Genomic DNA, 23,526 nt, shown 5'->3' on the forward strand with positions numbered 1-23,526 from the left:
ACTCTGTTAAATATTTTATGGAATCATCGTCCAGATTTTTCAACAGCCTATTGGAAATGCCATCTGGACCGGCAGCGGATCTACTGTTGAGATCGTACAGGGTGTTAAGAATGGCGAGCTGCAATGCCAGATTGCCACCCAGTTACGGCCGGGGAACAAGACGCGCATCCCCAACTCTCCGTCGCTTCAGCTAGGATGAGTTCGATGAACCGGGCTTTGTGCTGACACCGCCGCCATCCTCTGGCCTCGTCGCCGTTGTGACGGAATGAGTTCGGCGGGCGAACTATTGTGCCCAAACTCCCCAGCGCGGACCTGATCTGCTACGCGTGTGCGGGCTGCCGCGGGAAAGCCGTTTTTTGTTGCTTCCCACGCGCCGACCGGGACGCAAGACAACGAGCTACCCAGAATGGCTCCGAGCTACCCGGAACGGCTCCCCTCGGACGTCGGCTCCGAACATGGGAATGCGTGTGCCTTTGTGTGCGTAGGCCGTCCTGCGGGAGGCGGCTAGTTTTGCGATGAAACACGAACGTTCGCCGCCTGGTATCGCCGGCGGACCGAGTGTTTAAAAACTGCTGTGGTGCGAATGCTCGATACACTTCTCTTGAGCAGTCATGTTGGACTGACACTCTCTCTGAAGCAGTCATGTTAGACTGATATAATTATTGTAAATAAAGCCATATTCCTCGTTCTCGATGAGAAGCAGTTCTTCCCTTCATCAACGTCCTCAGCGTGGACAAGTTGGACGACGGCATGGGCCAGCTACCTTCTAATTCATGCCGGACTCCAATCTTGACAACGGATCACGAGCGACGGGATTGAGCCCCCAATCCTGACAAGGGCTGCGCGAACTTCGTTTTCTGTGAAGCCTTGATCCATAGGCTCACAGTCTTCCCCTGTATATTCAGGCTGGTCTGTACTCTCATTACTATCCTTAAGTGGTAAACACTTAGCTGCGAGCCGATTCAGAATGGCCTCCTCCGTTGTGTCCTGACTCTCACGATGGACGAATAGTGCTACTGCTGTTCTCATAATAGATTTCATGTCGTTCTCATGGAGCAAATGTCTAAGTAAGTTCCAATTTCCACCTCGTTTGATTCGACCATCTATAGAAAACAAAGCTCATCCCATTGTTGTTTCTGTAAATTTTTGGAGTGTTCTTTAATCTACCTATTCAACAAAGCTATGCGCTTCCTGAGTCTCCTGTTCAGCAGTTGCGTTGTCCAGTACGTCACTACTGGTCCAGCTAATCCAACACTACCTAGATAACACAAGGCCTTTACACTCCGATCCATGACGTCATGTTCCCTGGCCCGACTGCCATAGAATCTAATGGGGATGCTCCCGAGTAGGCAATCGTGATTTTGACGTCACCGCTTTCATCACGCCAGCCTTTTCAATGGAAATTTCGGGCCAGGCAGCGTGACGTCATGGATCGGAGTAAACAGGCCTTGTGCTATCGAGGTGGTGTTGGCTAATTGCGCGCCTCTCTCTTCTTTCTTTTTCGCGCATGCTAATGGGGTGCCCAGAAGAAGTTCTCGCCGTACAGGCGACCAACAGACGGACGAATCGGCTAGCCATATGCAGTGGCGTAGCAACAGGGGGGGCCGGGGGGCCGTGGGCCCCGGGTGCAAGGGGCCAGCGGGGGGGGGGGGGTGTCATGTGCGTCTGAAGACATCCCTCTATCCGCCGGTTACACCCGAGGTGTGTGTGTGCGTGGGGGGGGGGGTGACAGAAGACCTATGGGCCCCGGGTGCCAGACGACCTAGCTACGCCACTGGCCATATGAAGCTTTGCTGTAATAAAGTAGCTTCCAAGGGACAGAGTATTAACCTTGCGCGGCGCTGCCGAACCTATCACCATCATCGAAAAAGAAACTATACGCAGAAGTTGGCGCGGAAAGCTGCATTGTGGTGCAGTGCGCGCGCTCGGACTGTATTCGTGATGTATTTCTTTCAATTTTTTATCAAACGTCGTTTGTTCCGGCATTTTTACACATCAGAAGTGGTATGAGAGTGCGCTCCTTCAATGACTGAGAAGGCCACCGAACATTCGTGAGAGGTTGTTATCGTTCCGATTAACGCATTATACTGCGGAAGACGGCTGGCTATGGCGAGCAGCGATGCTATAGGCCTGACTCGTCAATGGAGCCCGTGGGCGTCTTGGAGATGTTGGCGCAAGTGTTGCGTCAAAACCAACAGCTTCTCGAGAAACTTGCGACGCAGGCGCGCACGCGAGTGACTGCGGACGCGTCAGCGGCCTTGTTAGTTTTCTCCGGGCTCGAGGGCGACATCTCGGCGAAAGAGTGGATTGTCGAGTTCAACCAAACGGCAAGTTCGGCAGGATGGAGCGACGGCGAGAAGCTCACCGTGGCGAATCCAAAACCCGTGTCCTGAGCGCGACTGGCGGCAATCCACGAGAGGAAGTTGTGCTTCGTGGCCGTCCTGGGAAGCCGCGCCTTCCGAGATGCCTGTACGTTCGTCCACCATCGATGACCCGGTTCACTCCTCGTTGGCGTTCCGTAATGCTCCTCGCACGGGTGCGGTAGCGCTTAGCGTCACAAGTTGTTGCCTGGGCGTGATTATGTTTATTCAGTAGATTTTATTTACTAGTTGTAACAACGTGCATTTATTTCGTATTACTGGCGGCGCTTCCAGGACACCAAAGCGGCAACGGCCAAACACCAAAGCTAGAACCCAGGCTGGTCCTTGGTTTGAGGCTGGCCTAAGTCTGCGCGCTTCTTCTTTGTGTCCGCGTTTTGTCTCAATATACCAGACACCATTCCATGTTGATACCGCGCGCGCGACTGGCCGCTCGAAGTACTTTTCGTGTATTCGTGGGCTGCTTTCACGCACGGAAAAACACTTTTGTGTAGCAAGCATTTAGCAGCAGAAAGCTGTATGGGGAGATTTTCGTCATGTTTCTCTGCAATTTTTCTCATTGAGACTTTTCATCTAATTATATTTGAGAAGTTGATTAATTAATGAATACTAATTATGTCATTAGGCGGAATGCAAAATAAATCATCTGAGTATCTCCAAAACAACATTATTCTGGTTCTGTCCAGCTATACGTGGCATTTGAATATTTAAGATCTTGCTGCAGCCTAGTTGGGACACCCTGTATAGGCCTGAAGCCCCTTTAACTTCGTAAAGTAGTGCCACGCTTTGAAGAATGCCGCCTCCTCCTCCAGCGCTCTGGCCGAAGCCGACGCCGCGTCGCTATTGGCCTAATGGCATCACGTGGCCCCTTGCGCCGGCTTCGTTTGTTTACAGTCGCGCTTCAGTGCCATCTTTGCTCGAGAAGCGGCGCTTGTTGGCGGCATTCCTTCCGTTCCTATTCTGTGTTGTTTTGATCTTGCGAACGCCTTGAAGGATGTTTTGTAGCAAGTGCGACGTCGCTTCACGTAATTTTCTGTTACCATGACCTGCTGCGCGTTCGGATGCCAATATAGTTTTAGCAAAGGCAAGAATATGTTCGCGATACCGTCCGGTAAGCGCAACGGGTTAAGAAGAAAGACATGGCTTACCGAATCGGGAGGGAGAACTTCCGACCAACTTCCTCCGCGCGACTATATTATGTAAGTTGTGGCTCTCTCAGAATATTGTATGTGCCACGCTTGCGTATTGTGCTGCGGGCAATAACGTAGTAGATATTGCACAGTTCACCGTGCATGTTGTCATTTGTACGCACGCTTTAACATGATTTTTACGCAACGTCTGCTTTGCTTATATGCGCACTACGTCGTCGGGTTAGTCATATTTGGTGCGCTTAATCGTTTTGAACGCCAACCGGCGTGAGTTCGCGGGCACGCGAGGTTGCGTGCGATATCGTGATTACGAAAATTTTAAGATTCAGCGCAGTCCTTTTGATAAAATTTCAGTCTCGATCATGAAAGCGCCTCAGGAGAGCAACTCTCTGCCTTTTGTGGTTACTTACTAGCCTTCTTTAGATAGACTAGCTTTGTTTGCCACATTTGTTCGTGTTCTTCGTTGGCGGTCGCCCGGTGGATTTGCGATACAGAGGCACCGATGAAAAGCGTGCGTGCTCTCCCGAAACCGTGTTACGCGGTGCGTTCGTCGTCGAGCGACCGCATCATAGGTAATTGAGACGTATGTGCTAATTCGCGTGAGCCTTAAAGTGTGCGAAGCTTAAGATGCGGCGGTGGAGCACTCGCAAAGAAAACGTGCGGTTGCTCGCCCGTTCGCTGGCTGGATTAGTCGTCGTTCGTGCTTAGTCGTTTGCTCGTTCGTTCGCGCGCTCGTTTAGTCGTTTGCTCGCTCGTTTAGTTCGCGCGCTCATATAGTCGTTCTCTTGCTCGTCTATGCCACTATTAGTTTCTACAGTCACTATGCCCAACTGAGACGCGCTTGCTGTAGGACTCTTAGGCTGGTGCGTTTATTTACGCAATGAGACAATAAATGGTGCACACGGACTTGTGACTGCAAAGGCAAATCTGTAATGCATCTATGCTGAAAATAAACTGTTAACTTGCAACTCGAATGCCGTTTCATATCATTTTCACCTATGGATAAAACATCATCTCACTTGTCGCAATTTCGGCCGCGTCATGGCGGGAGGATTTTTCGCGCGATCATGACTTCACTAATAAAGTAATGTCTCACAAATGTTACTTCGAAGGGAGTGCAACCGTCCTCAATGCATGCACCTCAGTGCAACTTGGTTCGCGACACCTACGTCACTTAGTAAACGGACGAGCCAACGCACGATGAAGTGTTATTCGTGATAAGTCATTAACCTGGAAAAATTACTGAAGGCCACAGTGGTCTTGTTTGAGATTTAGCCAAGCATTGTAATCGCGCTCCCGCTTCGCGCACGAATGCTAAAAACTCATTTTATTTTCTTGTGTACGCACAGCCCCGACTCGATGATCGGCACGCGGTATTTCTGTCGGCGTTGAGACACGAGAAACATAATAGCACCAGCGCCCACCTCTGAGGCTTTGCGCGCGCTTAGATTGGCAAGCACGCACGTTGGCGGCACTGTAGCTTGTAATACACTTTCGAACCTCCAGAGCAGTGATCTCCGTCAGCCTTTGTACGTCATAGCTGATACGCGCTGCGAATTCACATGGTAAGGGCGGCGCGGATTCTTTAGGCTGAGGGCTTGCTAGAAGCCAAGAGGTCATTCGATGGTAAACGTGTTATTTACAACCATTCACAACGAGACCTTGCGACACGCCCTTGACAAATGCTGCGTACCTAATTGTAGGGCACGCGATACATTCGCAGTCGTCAACGCACAGCGTTAACACTCCTTTAGGTACTTTTTTAAGAAATAGTTATCAAAAAATGAAACAAAAGCTGCCGTTACCGAATTTGTATAACCATCCGACTAGAAATTCTATGCTGTACACGAAGTTACGCGGAGCTGGAAAGCCAACGTGAACGCCTAAAGAGCACTGCCTTGCTATGCGTGCATTCACTCTGCGAAAGGTCGTCTGCTGCGCTCGAGCATCGTAGGCGGCGCCATGGTCGAGGAGGGACCGTGAAAGAGAGGAGAAACGAGGAGGAGTGAAGGCGGAGGAGGAGAGTGGCACTACTTTACGAAGTTTCAGGGGTTTTATATAGGCCTGCTTATATGCCATACCAGTCTTTACGCGCCGTCTGCAACGCGTACGACGAGCAAGACCTGCTGGGATTGCACAGCAGCGCTCCGCCGATTTTTCTGGCGCACATCGGAGCAACAAAAAAGCTGCTCCGACAGGATGCGCCCTGTTTATCGAGGACTGCGGGTGCGCACCGGTGCGATTTATCGAGGACGCCTTTCGTTTCTTACTTTTTCTTTATTTTCCTTTTTTACTTTTCCTTTAATTTTTAGACCTGATGTGCTTGTTTCAGATTTCCGAGCTGTGGCAGTGCTCAAATAGCATAACTGGCCGCATTTTAGAGCGCAGTTCTTTGGCGCCTGTTCCTGCGACGAGCGTCGGCGTTGTCCCTCGTAGCTGAGCGAACGAACACAGCGAAGGATGAAAGCGAACGCGGAACGCAGCGGCAGATGAAAGAAGGCATGTTAGCAAAGAGAGCGCGAGAAGGAAAGCAGAGGAGGAGGGGACAGCAGAACCACGAGACGGAAAGCGGAGGACGGTATGGCGAAGAAGAATCTTTGAAAAAGGAAACACCATCAAGACAGCTCAGACGATTCGCTTTGCTTTTATTGTAACTTTCGTGTACGACAATGCCACTAAGTAAATTGTACCTAAGTTATCGAGGAATGATGCACTGACGCTGATATGTGTACCTATTTACAAAAAAAAAGTGCAGAGGCTTTTTTCATGTACAGCGTGCTAAATAAGTGAGACACAACACATCGCTTATGTTGCCGGCAGACAAGCCTATAAAAACCTACAAGATATCTTCTTCTTTTTTGAAGATTTGGGCTGGAGTACCGCCCGGGCCGCCTCTTCGAAGACCTGCGAAGATGAAGCGCAAATGACACGTCAGTGTAAAGGAAGTTGTTGTGTTGCGCGTGCATAAAGTGATAGTCAGCTAGCTACATTAAAAATGTAACCGCCTGCCATGAATCATTCTGTGGTTACGGCGTTCTGATGCTGAGCACGATGTCGCGGGTTCGATTCCCGACACCGGCTGCTGCATTTCGGAAAACAAGACCGCTCACGTACCGTGCTCTGGTGATAGGGTGAACCCCAGCTGGTAGAATATAAACCGGAATACGGCGTCTCTCGTAGACTATATGCTGTGAGACTGCATGCAAACCTCAAGTGTCAATCAAGCACTCAACACACAAGGACGACGGAGAGCGTTGGCCGCAGGTAGACCTATAGCCTTGCGGGCCTTGCCTTTGGGCAGCGTTTGATAAGCCATAGCATCTACAGCGCGTCGTTCAATGCGGCTTCGTTTAGAAGCGCAGAGCGATCGAAACACGCAAACAAGACAACCCACGCAGCACTGCAGAAAAGGACTCAAACAGCGTGCGAGCCAATCGTGCTTCATGATCAATGCTCCCCACAGCCTGCAGCAACGGCAAGGGTTGTTACCCCTAGCCCATAACACACCAGATTGAGATACGCTCGTCACATCAGCTGAGGTACAGCGGAAATAGGTCGTTTGCTGCATTACTTCGTCGCCTTGTTTCTAATCTGAATGGGCTTATCAGAGTAAACTAAAGCGCATCTAGAAAAATTGCACCGACCAGAGAGCGTTCTGACGTTTTCATTTGACATTTGTGACACCCTTCTTTTTCACCATCCTCTGGATTTTAAAAAATCCTCTTCCTCCTCGCTACGCTAACTATATAAAGCAGCATGTCGGCGGCCGTACGCGCGCCGCCATCAAAAATCTGACTTTTCAATAAAAAGCTGCTCTCTCTCTGAAACTACTACCCAAACGACAATCCATGCTTCATTGCCTGTCTGAGTGTTACGCTCGACCTTTGCTGAGCTCAAGCTGACGAATATTCGCTCTTTTGATCTCCATACCGCAACTATGCGCCAGTCATGTGGGGCATGCGCACTTCCGACATTTTCGGATCTCGGGATGCCTTGCTCCGCGGTAAGCGATTGCAGGTACGTGCTGCGGCGAACCTGCACCGCGTCCCTCCCAGTTTGCGTTCACCGCTCGTTGGACTGTATATTCTTGCGCAAATGTCGCAATAGAAAGCTTCAGCACAAAGTGCCTACACTGTGATCAGCGAAAACGACACGCTAAATGTGTACCGCTTCACTTATAGCTCTCGCAATTGGATAGTGCTTAATAAAAGTTGCGCGTCAAGTCCAGGTCTTCGGTGATGACGGTGCAACTGACGTGTACGTACTCTAACTTAGGAACCCCAGCTTCAGCTTCACCGGTGCACGCTGATTACCTCGCGGTAAGAAAGCGCATATATTAAGCGCGTTTTTTTTTTCTTCTGCGGCGCAGTATTGTGGCGCCATCTATCATGCACTGCGCTAATGACGTTCCCTGTCTCCAAGATATTGGGGCACACCTTTGCCCTCTTTTTGCCTCGTTCTCACTTACACCTGTACCCTTCTTTCTAACATGGTTAGACATGTCATACAAAACGCTACAGACAAGATGACATGATCCAATGCGAATGCCAAGTATAGTGTATATCGCAAGTAAAACTATGCGCGATTAGACATCTCGGAGGCAGACATGACACACAAGATGCTTCAGACAAGATGCCTCAAAAATCAGCACGCACGCTAAGTACAATTTGCTTTCGCAAATGAGCACCGTAAACATAAGAGTACGGACCTCCTTGACACGCTCTCCCGTCTTGGCTGAGCACTCGACGTAGCTGTAGGCTTTGATCTTGGAGGCCAGCTTCTTGCCCGATGCTCTGCTCACGAGGTCTTCGGCTGACTCCTCTTGGCGCAGGTCAGCCTTGGTAGCTGCAGGAACGAGACGAAGCGCTGATGTCAAGTATAGCTATCCGCTTATCGGAGGCACAGAAGAACAACAGAACCCTGTGGTGCACACAGGGTTCTGTTACCAGGGGGCACTCCAATGTGCAGCACTCCTTTTACTGGCACTTCCGCTGCAAGTGCCCACCAAAGCTAGACAATTTACACTGCTCAAGTGCTTACAAAGGTATCAAAGTCGCCCAGCACAAGCCATCTTCTGCAAAGCCTCTCGATTCCATATTTGGCAGAAGGTAAAATTTGCATTGCAGCAGTTCCCCAGAAGCCTCCGACAGCCAGTTCGGAACGGTATTAACGGGACTACCAATGTACACTTCACGTTTTAAGGGCAACTGTCTCGAAAATGAGCAGTCTTAGTATTTCTCAGCTAACCAAACATGATATCATTATACTGCCCTGCTTCAATCTCGAGCTTTCAACAGCTGCCCTAACATGAATAAAAGTGTAGCGTCATCAACGCCATCTATCGTCGCAACGCGTAGTTACCATCACAAATCTCGGTAGCTCATTGGCTCGCGGGCCACGAGCTCAAAAGAAGGCGTTCGTTCTCGGCTGGGCTGGAGGCCGGAGCTGTCGATCCACTCTTCCCAAATAAAAGCAGGTACGACAGCCCACCCCGTCGGTCGTCATTGCACCATCATACAGAAGGTTAATCGGGGGTATTTATTGCATCTAGCTGACAACTTTCTGTGGCAATATAAATGGAAAGCTATACGCGGAGGCTAATCGCGCCCGAGCGAGAGCGCTACTAAAAAAATAAACCCACATTTTTATTCAGGCTACTTTAGACTGGCAAAGAGAAAACATAAACACCTTATTTGCGGCAGTTAAATAAGACACTATACACGCCACCGCGTGGCAAGTTCCACTTATTTTTCTTCTTTGTTCTTCGGCGTACAAGAAAATGCGAAACCGTACGTCGCAAGTGAAAGCGACGCCCGGCTCAGAATCTGCTCCAAGAAACCAAAAGGCGCTGCCAAACTTTGCTTGGTGCGTTAACACACGCTCCGAAGCTCCGCACCTGTAGCTCTATCTTCACTGCCACAGAAAGTTGTCCGCGAGTGTGGATATGGACATTCCGATTGATTCTGAAGGTAACTTCCGCTTCCAGAAATCCACACGAAGAGGAGCAACAGCGTTTTTATTCACATTAAAAAAATAAATAATAATAATTGGCAGTATGTATGTATGTATGTATGTATGTATGTATGTATGTATGTATGTATGTATGTATGTATGTATGTATGTATGTATGTATGTATGTATGTATGTATGTATGTATGTATGTATGTATGTATGTATCTATCTATCTACGTCATCTTCACTAAAGCATGCAAATATGAAGGGACAGGAGGCGAAGCAAGAGCTGTACACGAGGAGCCGAAGTGTAGTCCCGAGTTGGGCGTTTGTGGGGCGAGCGATATGCCGCGAGGGAGAGCTTGCACACAAGAGTCCAAAGTTCATAAACGGAAGACAGGACGTGTTGTCCATAATGGTGACGATGGTGTGAGGAAATGCGACGCGATACGAGAGCAGGACATCCGTATTGGCGGATACAATGTAGTAGCTGTCTGGTATAGGTGAAATGGGCGAAACACCTATGTAGGTAATACGCAAGGTGAGGGAGGCGAATATGCTCTGTGGAACATAGCCAGATTGGAACGCTACCGGGAGGACCAATAGCAACAGGTAGTGCGAGTTGCACAACAGCAGAACAGCCTACCAAGGCGGGATGTGCTGATAGAAAGTCAAGTCCCCGGATTAGGTCGTATGGGCAGTGTTCTAGGACATCGAATAAAGCAAAATTATGATGTCCGGCGATTCTCACGCGAGCTGGACACATGCCAACAACGGCCGGTGTTCCACCGTCGGTGACTCAGACCACAGGCGACGGGGCAGGAGTGTGGAGTTCCTCTAGACGATTGCGAAGCATAGCATTCATCACAGATGCGTGCGCGCCAGCGTCAGTCAGTGCTGGCTGTTACTAGTGCATGCAGTGCCATCCACGTTTCACTTTGATGAGGTTTCGATGTGTGGGCAGGGTCAGAAGAGGATTTTCGCATCGGGTAGCAGCGTCACCTCCAGGTGCTGCACCCGTTAGTTTTCCGGAAGTGTGCGCCGGAAGGAGCTGGGAGACGGTGTTCGGCGAGATCGGGGCGAGCGGGAGAAGCAGCGACGTGGCGAAGAGCGACTGGATCGGGTCGGCAGAGAAGCGTCACCAGGAGTTACCGGTTGCGTTTGCGGTGGGGAACCAACATGAGGCGGGCGGTGGGACGGAAAGTAGGGCCAAAAGGTTGAATTCCATGAAGAGCGGCAGTGACGCGAAATATGGCCAGCACGGCCACAAGTGAAGCATACAGGCATGTCGTCCGGAATGCGCAGTTTGGCCGGGTTTGGCTTAGGATGGATTCGGTTGCTTCGACAGCGGTGACTGGAGTGTAGCCAGGCCAACTAATGGAGCAGTGTTTGGTAAATCCAACTTTGGCCTATTCTTTGCGCACTACGGTCTGGATAAGTGAGACGGTCGCATGACAATTGTCGGGGCCAAGGGCTGGGGTCATGGTTGGAGTTGCAGCTTTTATTTCACGGCGGCGTACGAGGCCATCGGAACGATTAGGCGTGGGCGGACTGCGGAGTTCTTGGCAGGTGGAGGATATAGCAGCTTTGTCGGGAAGGCAGGGAAATGGCTAGACAATGCGCCGGCTCTTGGCTTCTTCAAAGCGCCGGCATTCGGTGATGATGGCTTGCACAGTGGACACATTCGTAAATATAAGGTGCTGAAAGGAATCATCTGCTATGCTCTTAATCACGTGAGATCGTATCATCTCCGGACATCTTCGAATCCACCTTGCCGCACAGAGCGGGCACGTCCTGGATGTATGTGAGGATAGGACTCGGTGAATGTCTGGACACGCGAAGCGAGGTCTTTTTGGGCGGCGCGCTGGCATCCAACCGGCTTGCCAAACAAATCCTTGAGCATTTGTTTACACGCATTCCCGCTGGTGATGTGCCTCTATAGTGTGTCTCAAACCAGACGCGTGGCGTTCCCGCGAGGTAAAATATCAGGTTAACTAGCGTGGTGGTCTGGTCCCGGTGGTTGCTTGCGCTCACCCGTCCGCAACAATCGAAGCCAACCCTAAACATCGGTGTTGTCGGTGCCTAAAAAAGGTTCCTGGGTCGCGCGGTTGTGTCAGGATGACGGCAGGCACGGGTGGTGAAGTGCCCGAATCGTTCTCGCGTTGAGCTGGCACTGCAGGTGCAGCTAAGGAGCGTCCGCTGCGTAAATGCGTCTTGCATCATGAAGAACCCGCAACCTCTACCAAAAATGTTACGGGGATAAGAGATGGATGGATGGATGCAAAATTTTAATGAAGGTCCCGAGGTACGCGACTCAGCGCTCTGCGGGCCGCTCCCACGTTGGGACAATCAGGCCATGCCCGACCACCGCATCGTGGGCCCTCCGGATAGCCCAACGTTGCGCCCCGGCATCGGGGCTCTTGATAGCGGAGAGTCACTTGACCTCATTTATTTGTTCTGTGCCTCGTAACGAGGGGCAACGCCAGAGCATATGGTCTAGGCTAGCGATGTCATTGCAGTGCCTGCAAGAACTAGTGGCATAGGTGTCGCGATAAAGCTTGTGGAATAAAGCCGGGCTGGGATATGAGCCTGTTTGCAATAATCTGAGGGTCAATGGCTGCGCTCTATTTCTCTTCTAGTGTGGAAGGGGAAAGTCCCTCCTGCCGAGATAAAAGTGCTGCGCAATTTCATTGTATGTGGTCGGTTGATCTCTGTTCTCCACCACTGCGGGCCGGCGTTGGAGTTCTCCATGGTCGCGGAAAGCGAGACCTCGCACCTTGGAGTGGGCCAGCTCGTTGAGGTTTGTGGGGCCTCCCATGATGGATCCCATGTGAGCGGGGAACCACGTGAGAGTGTGGGTGGCGATGCTTTTGCCGTCGAGGATGCGACAGGCTTCCTTACACACGGCGACAACGCTGAAGGCGCGGATGGCTGCCCTGGAGTCGCTGAAGATATTGGCATGTTTGTCGTCCAGGAGGGCCAAGGCAATGGCCACTTGCTCGGCCACACGCGACGGCGTGCTTCGTACCGAAGCAGCGTTAACGGTAGAACCCCTGTGGTTGATTGACACTACTGCGAAATTGTTGCTGTTGCCATACTGGGCCGCATCAACGAAGCAGCTACCGCCAGGGAGTTCTGTCGCGCGGCGTAGGAGCGCCACCGCTCTGGCCTTCCTTCCTTCTACGTTGCGCTGGGGATGCATAATACGCGGGGCGGGAGATATGATGATGTAACCTTTCTGCTCTTTCGGAAGGCCCTGGTAGGCGTCTTCGACGGTGGCCGGGGGGACCCCCATCTCTGTTAGGAGTCTTCAGCCCACCCTGGTGCCGGAGAGTCTGAGAATCTGTGCCCTTTCTTGTGCTTCTGCAATTTCTTCCAGGGTATTGTAAATACCCAACTGCAGGAGTCGGTCGGTGTGCGTCTGTAGGTTGGTAGTCCGAGCGCGCTCTTGATCCCCCTCCTTATCATGGCTTTTAGCTTGTCTCGCTCGGCCCTCTTCCAGACGTGCATGGCCGCTACGTACGTGAAATGGCATAACAAGAAAGCGTGGACTAGCCTTATCAGATTCTCTTCGCTCAGGCCTCTCCTTCTGTTAGCTACCCGCCTGATTAGACCGATGACGCTATCCGTTTTCTTTGCTAGTTTGTGAATGGTGGTGTTATTCGTGCCCGCCCCTTCGAGCGTCATTCCCAATATTCGAATGGAGGCGACTTTGGGAATGGGATATCCGCACTTGGTGTAGAGATTAATGTCGGTTTCAGTGGGGGTGTTTCCAGTTCCGTGGCTTGCGGCCCTTTCTAGTTGGGCTGTAGAGGAGGAGCTCCGATTTCTTTGGGGAGCACCGTAGTCCCGTGTCGGTTAGAAAACGCTCTGTAGTGTCGACAGCTTCCTGAAGAGCAGCTTCGACTTGTCGGTCACTGCCACCCGCGCACCAGACAGTGATGTCTTCCGCGTAGATCGTGTGACCGATGCCCTGGACCTTGCCTAGGTATCTTGAGAGGTCGACCATTGCGATGTTGAAGAGGAGCGGTGAGATGACAGACCCCTGGGGGGTGCCTCTTCTGCTCAGCTCCATTTTCTTCGATTCCAAATCTCCAGCCTTGAGGATGGCGCATCGTTTGCTCAAGAAAGACCTGACGAAGGCATGGAAGGACGAGTCTAGGTCGAGTTTGGAGATGGCGTCGAGAACGAACTCGTGACGGATGTTATCAAAGGCCTTCTCCAGGTCTAAACCAAGGATGGCTCTCGTGTCCCGAGTGCAGCGTTCCAGGATTTGGACCTTGATAAGCTTCATGGTGCCCTGGGTGGAGAGGCTTGGCCTGAAAACTATCATGTTGTGAGGGAAAAGGCCGTTGGTCTCGATATACTCGGCAATTCTGTTATGGATGGCCTGCTCGGCCACCTTCCCTGCACATGCCGTCAGTGAGATGGGGCGGAGGTTGTCCAAGCTCGGCGGTTTATTAGGCTTTGGTATTAGTATGAACTTCGCCAACTTCCATTCTTCCGGTACAATCCCCTCCTTCCAAATCCGATTTATTTCATCTGTGAGAAACTCGATCGATGCGTCCTCTAGGCTTCTGAGAGCCTTGTTGTTAATGTGATCCGGGCCGGGTGGTAACCCACCATGTGTAGGGCGCGGCGTATTTCACTGATTTTGAAAGGCTCGTCCAGCGCAGAGTTCGGCTTCCCTTTGTATACTGGGTATGCCGCCTCATCGGCCACAGTTTTGAGCGGCAGGTACTTTTTAGCCAACATCTCTAGCACGTCCTTTTCCGAAGACGACATCTTGGCTTCGTGGAGCGCTTTAGCGAGGACACTTCTCTGGTTTTACTTGGTGCCGAAGTCGTCGAGCAAGTGTTTGAGAAGATTCCACTTGCCTCTCGTGCGCATATGCCCGTCGATTGAATTGAAAATTTCGTCCCATTGTTGCCTAGACAGGGCTTGGCAGTGCTCGTTGATCTGCTTGTTGATCTCAGCTATCTTTTTTCTGAGCTTGCGATTCAAGCGTTGGCTTTTCCACCTCTCGAGAAGTGATTGCATGACCTCGAGAAGGTGTGCTAGCCTACTATCCATTTTGTCTGTCTGTAGATCCGTCTCTATGGTTTTGGTGGTGGAGCAGACATCTTGCAGAATTAGTGCGCACCACTGGACGAGACTCTCCGGCTTTTCTCCACGGGCGGCGCGGGCCTTGCGAACCTCACGGAATTTGTCCCAGTCAGGGACCGAGAAGGCCTTCTTTCTTTTCTGCTCCACCTGTAAGCTGGTGACCGTGATGTAGTGATCGCTAGCGAGGTCTATGAGCAGATTAGACCACACAGCTGACCCAGCGTTTTTAACAAAGGCGGAATCCGGGACAGAGTCCCTGGTCGAGGAGGCGGGAAAGGCTGGGTTCGTCAATAGAGTCCCGCATCTCCCGCCTCCTGCCACAGGCTTCTGCCCTTGACCGTGTCGTGCGTGTAGTTCCACGCGTGAAAGGGGGCATTGAAATCGCCGGCCACAACCAGGGGAGAGTTTCCAGCGAGTTTCGTTGCCCTAGTGGGGATAAGAGAAGCACGAATATATTTACAGTATATTTACAAAGACTGCAGCGACCCTCAAGGTAAGTTAGCTCGCGAAGTCCAGGAGCGTCGTCTTTGGACTTATTTGCAATGTCTTCTTCATCAAGAAGGCAACGAACAATGACACTACTGACAGCATGGGGAAAATTTGCCCTATGCTGTCCTTGGTGTCATTGTTTGCTGGCTTCTTATTATATGACTAATAAAACTCGGGCCCTATCGGTTTCTTTTCTTCTCGTTGCATGCGGTTTCCTTTCTTCTCGTTACCGGCTTTCTTTACGCTTAAGATGCACTACTTTCCGCTATTGACACTCGTAATGCTAGCGCATTTAAAGTTGACACTTTCTCTCGAAGCGCGAAGCATTGACAGCGATAAAAAAAAGAAAGGTTTAACTTTGCGCTCGGACTCATCGGACGGTGTTGCGTGCGGGTGCGACGCGGCTCGATGCAGCTCGCAAGGCAACTTCTGCTGGGCAGACGGAATTAAGGCCCTGGCAACTAAATTTTTTAATAGTTTAGGATGAAAAAGCACGCTCACACGTACGAATGAAATGTCTCATGACCACTTTTTCGCGCTCTGCACTTGCCAAAGTTCTGGCGAATAAATCAGTCAAGGCCATAAAACCTGATCAGACCAACTTCAGTGTTTCGATAATATATAGCATCCATCTAGCATATCGAAGAATAAAAGTGGACCGTCCACACAAACGCCGACAGCGACGGCGAAAGTTCGCCAGGGTTGTCCGTATAATTGCTATATCGCAATGAAACAAACAGGCGATACACGTGGTACACGTTTCTCAGCATAAATGACAAACGGACGCGTTCAACGTATAGCTTGCGTTTGTCAACCGCGCGCGTGAGAAGTGCTGAGCCACTACACACATTCCGCAACATAAGATGGAAGAAAAAGAAGAAGAAGACGGAAAATGACGCGACAGTCGGCTTACCTACTAAGACGTAAGGCGTCGTGGGGCAATGGTGCTTGAGCTCGGGTTGCCACTTTGTCAAGATGTTGTTATACGATGCTTCGCTGCTGATGCTGAAGCACAGCAGGAATACGTCCGACTGCAGCGAGGCGGAAAAGAAGAAGACGGATGACGAGCTCATGTGGCTGCAGGCACGGATTGCCGTTTACGGCACTGCGCGTGCGCGCGCGCTTTGGCTGTGCAATGCAACTATTTCCTCTTACAACGCAACCCCCCTTTTTTAGAGATCCGTGGCGTTCTCAGAGTGAAATAAATGAGGCCCGGCAATAACTCGCGCAAACAAAAAATGTGAGCGCTGTGCACTATTTTTGTAGCACGTTTTTTCTCTCTCGCTTATTATTATTATTATTTTAGCTATAGCAGGACTGCGGTGTATCAGTGACTATATGCCGTTCTGCTGCTCTGCTGGGTAATGGGTGCGTGGAAGGCAAAAAAAGAAAAAACGCTCGCGTCGCGAGGTTGCGGTGCGCGTTGCAGAAGCTCGGTTGTTCACAATTGACCGGGAGTCATCCACTATACATACTGTAGCCCTTGTGTATTGCTTTGGTGCAGGTTAAAGCACAGTAATGTAAGCGAATTCGTTCCGGTAAACGTTGCTGACTTTTCGCAACATTGCCCGTCTGGCGTTATTATAATAGTTCACACGCTAGTGTTATCGCTTAGGGGCTATGCAAGTTTGGCGCACTGCGTTAAACGGAGAGATTTTTTCTTGGCGCGCGTGAAGTGGAAGTGGGTGTGTTCCCATGAGCCGCACATTACGTGCCTACATAACGAAGTACTGTGTTTACTTCGTTGTATCTAATAATTCGTTATATCTGTGGTCGTCGCATTGAAGTTTGACTAATGTAAACCTCGCGGTGTGTGTTCGCGTTCCACTTGAGCTTTGGGAGGAAATATGAGGTAATAACTGTGACTTTCTTCACAAAAATAAATACATGCCAAACACGGGACTGCTCGCACAATCGGCAACCGCTGATGCGATTTAAGTGAAATTCGTTTTGCATCGTTAATAGGAGCGGGAAACTTGATTACATTCTCACATTTTCGTATACCGAAGCAAAATTTCAATAACTGAAAACATAAACTTGCCAACTCAGAAGAAAAACATATGTCGCCATTTTCTAAAGATAATTTAACATACAAGCGCTTTAATCGGACAAAACTAACATGACAACCACTTATAGTTTACGTGGTGAAGGTGTTGCTACACTTGGGTGATTTGCGTACGGACTCACGAACCCGTATTATGTTCCAGAAGAGCGTCGCTATTGTCAGCTTACAGCGCCCGAAGAGGTGCGCAGTTCGCAGAATTTCACCGTCCATCTTAGTAGCACACAATCACGTAGCTTTTGGCAAAGTTGACGATTCGATTGACGACCGAATTAATGTTGACGGTACAGGCCGTCGATTTTCCTAAATCGACGGCCTTTATTAAAGCTCCGCTCTCACCTTGACCGTGTTTTTTTTTAATGTTCAAACTTAGTTTAATATGAGTTCAAGGCTTCTTAGCTACTGCGAGAATTTCTTCCTTCACGTGTATTTAAATAGGGGAATAGGAGTTCGGCTTGAACTAAAGCTTCACTTACTTCGCCTCCATATAACAAAAGACAAAGGTCTATCAATTAAAATCAATCAATCAATCAATCAATAAATAAATAAATCAATAAATCACTGACCCCAGGGTAGGAAAGCGGCCTCAGCTTCTCGTAGTCCTCCTGACCCGCGGTGTCCCACAGCGTCAGGTTGGCAGTGACACCGTCCACAAGTAGGCTCCCCGCGTAGTTGTCGAATCTGCGAGCCGGTCACGTGCCAGGGTGAGCGTGAGAGGTCACCGCGTGTTGCAGCACACACACCCCGGTACTTATCCGCCTCTGGCCGAAGCACAAGCGAGGTTAGCAACACCCATAGATAGCCATCACCTGACAGACACACGGGCAGGTAGACATGCAGATAGATAGATAGATAGATAGATAGATAGATAGATAGATAGATAGATAGATAGATAGATAGATAGATAGATAGATAGATAGATAGATAGATAGATAGATAGATAGATAGATAGATAGATAGATAGATAGATAGATAGATAGATAGATAGATAGATAGATAGATAGATAGATAGATAGATAGATAGATAGATAGATAGATAGATAGATAGATAGATAGATAGATAGATAGATAGATAGATAGATAGATAGATAGATAGATAGATAGATAGATAGATAGATAGATAGATAGATAGATAGATAGATAGATAGATAGATAGATAGATAGATAGATAGATAGATAGATAGATAGATAGATAGATAGATAGATAGATAGATAGATAGATAGATAGATAGATAGATAGATAGATAGATAGATAGATAGATAGATAGATAGATAGATAGATAGATAGATAGATAGATAGATAGATAGATAGATAGATAGATAGATAGATAGATAGATGTGCATTGCATGAAATATGGCTAAGACATTGGCAACAAAACAGACAGACAACCGCATTACAGACACATGAAAATGGAGGAATGGAATAGGAGTAACTACAATAAATCGATTGGCGCTTTAATTTAAAAGACCACTTGCATCAATAACATTTCGGGATCTTGCGTTAAAGGGCACCGCCTGCAATTTTTCGATCTCCACGAAAGTCCATGAAACTCGCCGAGTACATTCCTCAGCTCACTTCCGTCACGGCCTCAAAAAATCAGGCTTGAGAGTTGCGCAGATTCTTAACAAACACATTTTGTTATATCCCCCGAACCACCTACCCTGCCTGCTCCTCAGCTACTGGCCACATTGTGTTATGACGTAAAAGGCGGCGTACGCAGAGCGTGCTGGGAACTAATGGTAGACGACAGCGTGAGCAGCCGGCGACCGTGTTATAGTGCTTGGCCCGAGCAGTTTCCGCGCGACTGGCCGCTCGGGGCACTTTGCGTGCATTCGCGGGCTTCTTTCACGCCTGGAAACACTTTTATGTAGCACGTATTGAGCAACAGAAAACTGTAGCGGGAGTTTCTAACGTTGCTCTAAAATTTTCATATTGATACTTTTCATCTAAATATATATAATGATGGATAAGTTGATGAATTAATTAGGAGTCATTATCTAATTAGGCGGACTGCAAAAATAATCTCAGTATCTCTAAGTGACGGCAAGCAACATTACTTTGGTTCTGTCCAGCTGCGTAGTATTAGCGTATTTTAAAAGTTGGCCTCAAGTGAAACACGCTGTATGTTTCACTGGCAGCTTCAAGCGCCCGTTGAATGCTGACTAGGACTCCAAACGAGACAACGAAGTGATCAGCAGTTTCAAGCTGACGCCCACGTTTCGACAAGGGAACTTTTCTTCTCCCTTACAGGAGAAGTTGAGGCTTTTCTTGTTCGGCGATTTTTGAACAAATCACATGGACGTCTGTTCGTTCATTTGTTTGTTTGTCAAGGACTCAATGACTAGGAACAAAATGCGTTCTACCGCATTTGATTAGCTTCCTGACCCCGTACATTCCATATATAAAGGGCACAGGAACAAACAAACAAAAAAAAGCTTTGGCTTTATTTAATTATGTACGAAAACCTGCGGAAAAATTTCGAGTCTCGCTCATTTACAAGTTGCCCAGCATGGACTACCAAACATCATTGCGTGTGCCGAAGAAAAACTCTCCAGCTTACTATTTTCGCCGCATTTACACTTTTTGATTATTTTCCTCTATAGGCAGATTATTCAGTATCTGTCTAGATACTCGAACCCCGCGTTTTTCGGGTAATCGTTGAACGATCATATTCGGAAGTTTCTCCATTCGACACACCTACACAGCAGGCTGCCACAAGGCCTCCGAGGCTGGAATGCACATTTGCCTACTCTGCAGGGAATGGGATCAGAGCGGGAGAAAGACCCTAAAAGAAGGTGGGCTCCATGAAAACACACAAGGCGCGTTTAAACCTTGCGTGTATTTTATCGAGTGGCATGAGAGGCTGCTCACACGGTAGGCTCGTAGTCGTTGCCGGGAAAGGCTCCGGTGGTGAATGCGACCAGCAGGCAGGTCTTGCCCACCATGCCGTCGCCCACCACCACCATCTTGATGGGCCGGCTCTGCGCCATGGCGGCTGCCCCTCGTGTGCTCCTGCTCCTCACAGCCGGTGGGCTTGCCGCTTGCCCCAGCTGCAGAACATGGTGCATGCAGACAGAAAGGTGCTGTTGAAGACGAGCGAATGTAAAACTGGCGAAAATATATATACAGCGATCAAAAGGCAGGGCGATGATAATGAGGATCAATCAATCAATAAATCAGTCAGTCAGTCAGTCAGTCAGTCAGTCAGTCAGTCAGTCAGTCAGTCAGTCAGTCAGTCAAATCAATCAATCAATCAATCAATCAATCAATCAATCAATCAATCAATCAATCAATCAATCATTCAAACAAATTAATTAGCTTAATTAGCTATTTTGAATTAGTCGATTATGCATTTCAATTTTTCGTGAAAGCAATATGCGCATCTTTGAGTACTCCAGCTGAAGGACTAGAATTGTGCCATCTTTCACAGCCAACTTTCTCAAAATTGCTTGAAGTCCTCGCAGAAACACCCGGTATGTGACGTTTTTTTTTTTTTTTCGTCAGACGAACATTCGTCCATTCGCCCAACTGTTATGTATGAAGATCTGAGGCGCAGAGCATTCTGGTTTGCTCCTGAGGCAAAGGACATGCCCTTGTCCCGGCCGTGCACTATCCTTACTTCAGTCGCTTCAACCATGTTATTGAAAATGAACGCACCATAGGATTTATTTATTTATTTATTTATTTATTTATTTATTTATTTATTTATTTATTGGAAGTTGTTCACTTGAAATGGGTCGTTTATCCACGATCCTTTCAAGTGACCGAACTATGCAATTAGTGAAGCAGTGTACACACATGGCCATCCCAGGTCAGCAAGTTCCATTAATTGCTCGAAAGGGCTGTGCATGAATGAACCTTTTCAGTGAAAAAAACTCCAATGAAGTGCTTATACTTAGCGCCTGTTCTTCGTACCCTAGCTTGCAAGTTTACTTATTTAGGGCTACACTTTCCGTTACAAATACCGTCGGCTTTAATGTCGATGCAGGTCAGTCAGTCAGATGAATGTACGCCCCCCCCCTCCCCCATTAAGGCACGGCGTCGTGCAGAGGTCAAAAAAGAAAAAAAGATGTCGAACAAAGAGGGCATACGAAGCCTCAGCCACTGGCCTGGCACTCGGCGAACGCGCAGCTTCACCGCAGCCACAAGCGTCCCGGGTCACGCGGCACACGACTCCCGCGCACCTGCCAGCCCAGCCGCGCGCGCACGCATCTTGCGCTTCTCGTCCGCGAAGCGTCCGGGCCACGCGGCCCACGAGCAACGCTCACGGAGAGGACGCGTATAGAGCGCGTCACAGCGTGCGCAGTGTACACGACCATCAGCAGCTCACGCGGGCGTCACGCGGATTCGGCGCTATACGTGCAGGAGGACGCGGAAAAAAAAAAAAAAAAGACGCTTTGGCGTGACGCGCGGGCCGACCAAGAAACGCAAGAGCAACAGAACAGGGGGCATACTTATCCGCGTCTGCGGCAGCGATTCGCGCGCGTTGGAGCCTGCTTACGCCACGAAAACTTCTCCGTGCGGGTGCTTCGCGTGTGTGCCCTACACCACCTGCAACCTTGCTATTCCACCTACCCAAGTATAGCTGCAGCAAAAAAATAATGGGCCAACGACGCGTTCTAAATTAATGGGCCGACATTGTCCCATATTGGGCCATGTGGATGTCTAGTATATATGCTGTACATCGGTGCTATCTGTTGGTGAAGCTTCAAAGCATGCTTCTGGCATTCGCAAGAGCGAGCGTTAAGCAACTCTGCAACAGCGCGTGCCATGAAGCAGCTGCGACCGGAGTTTCAGCCGACTTTCTTATGCGCAACTTATGAAAAAACAAAAAAAAAAACCAGGACGCGTCCTGCCTGTTCGCGAGCGCTCCAAGGTGCTTCCGAGAATGTTGCCTCGAGGCTGCCGGCACTTGTCGCGTGTAACGTCGTCCCGCCACTGAAAATGCGGAAGGCGCCAAGATGCAAAAAAGGGTGAGAGCTGCGCGGATTTGGTGCCTGTTTCTGGGCGCTGTTGGCACATCTCGGGTCGCAGACACTGGCATCCCCTACACTAGTGTACATATATATACAGACGTCGTATCTCGTTTCAACCTCAACTGTCGCGATGCCCATTGCATCTGTTCATTGGAAAAGGAGGCGGAGAGGTTGGTGAAGAGAAGGCCCGTTCGATCGGGGGAGGAAGCCGTTGAATACTGTTGAAGTATTTCCCAGGATAATTTTAGGATACTTCAACGGGGAGCTGGCAGGTTGCAGCTACATACCCTGGTTAACTCGTCAAGGGATGCACCTCGCTCACGTCACCATTCTTATTCAGTGCATTTCTAGAGTACACTAGAGTCTTCACATCTAGAGGCGCCAGTTCCGAATGAAATCAAAGACATCAGAGTGAACACCCGCAAGAACGTCCTAGCGATTGACGTAGAACACGCAGCTGCGTTGGATTCCTTGCGCAATGTCACGGAACTTGACGGGATGAAAGTCCGCCCTCATATTCCGCTGGGCAAACAAGTCAGTACTGGCGTAATTTACGATGTTGACGAGACCATTGTCGACTCCGATCTGTCGATCTTAATCAAGCCGGCTACCGAAAACACCATCATCACAAACGCGTTTCGCCTAGGCACGTCACGGTGTGTTAAGATCGTATTTAAGGGCGAATCCCTCCCATCGCATGTAAAAGTGGGCCCCTTTCGACACGCAGTTCGCCCGTTTATACCAAAACCGCTGCAGTGTTGGAAATGCATGAAGTTTGGACATGTGAGTAGTGTGTGCAAGAACACTACCGTCTGTTCTCGCTGCACTGGGCCACACACCACTAACACGTGCGAGGCCAATGTGCTGAAGTGCACAAACTGTAGCGGCCCTCATGATGCCTCCTCGAAGGAATGCCCTTTGATACGAAAGGAAATGGCAATATTGAGAAAAATGGTTAGAGACCACTCGTCTCACCGAGAAGCAGCAGCATCTATTAAGCGACGACGATCACGTCGCCGACGTCGATCAAGAACTTCCAAAGCCTCTGCAGAACGCCAGCCGCGTACATTACCACCCGCTCTTCCGCCCTGGCCAAACGCAGTCAGCTCAAAGGACACAGGTGCATCGAACAGCATGGCTGCTGACGCTTGGCCTGCACTCCCGCGGCTACATGCCCCTACTGAGCGAAACCAGAGCTCTACAGATAAATTGTCAGACCAGGATCAACAAGTTGTTGTCATGATAAGCTCTCTGATGAGTGCTATTCGTGTTCTTCTGGACAAGCTACAGACACCAACAAGCTCGAAGTGCGTTGCAAGTGCTGGATGCCATCAATCCGGTTCTTGAGAGCCTTCAGAAGTCCAGTGCTTGAGGGCTTCTACAGCAGAACCATGGCTCATCGACAACAACAGCG

General features: G+C 49.5%; 1 protein-coding gene across 1 annotated transcript in view; it reads right to left on the minus strand.

Moving 5' to 3' along the window:
- Window positions 1-6,154: 6,154 nt before the first annotated feature.
- The window catches only part of LOC135897490 (ras-related protein Rac1-like), a 42,833-nt gene continuing 25,461 nt past the window's right edge, over window positions 6,155-23,526 (minus strand). The window contains exons 2-6 of the mRNA XM_065426123.1: window positions 20,008-20,186; window positions 17,702-17,816; window positions 15,987-16,104; window positions 8,235-8,371; window positions 6,155-6,430 (exon numbers count right to left, since the gene is read on the minus strand). Coding sequence (XP_065282195.1) covers window positions 6,353-6,430; window positions 8,235-8,371; window positions 15,987-16,104; window positions 17,702-17,816; window positions 20,008-20,126 — 567 coding nt within the window. The 5' untranslated portion in view covers window positions 20,127-20,186 and the 3' untranslated portion in view covers window positions 6,155-6,352. The remainder of the gene's footprint in view (window positions 6,431-8,234; window positions 8,372-15,986; window positions 16,105-17,701; window positions 17,817-20,007; window positions 20,187-23,526) is intronic.

This window comes from Dermacentor albipictus, chromosome 1 (assembly GCF_038994185.2).
Source record: "Dermacentor albipictus isolate Rhodes 1998 colony chromosome 1, USDA_Dalb.pri_finalv2, whole genome shotgun sequence".
NCBI lineage: Eukaryota > Metazoa > Arthropoda > Arachnida > Ixodida > Ixodidae > Dermacentor > Dermacentor albipictus.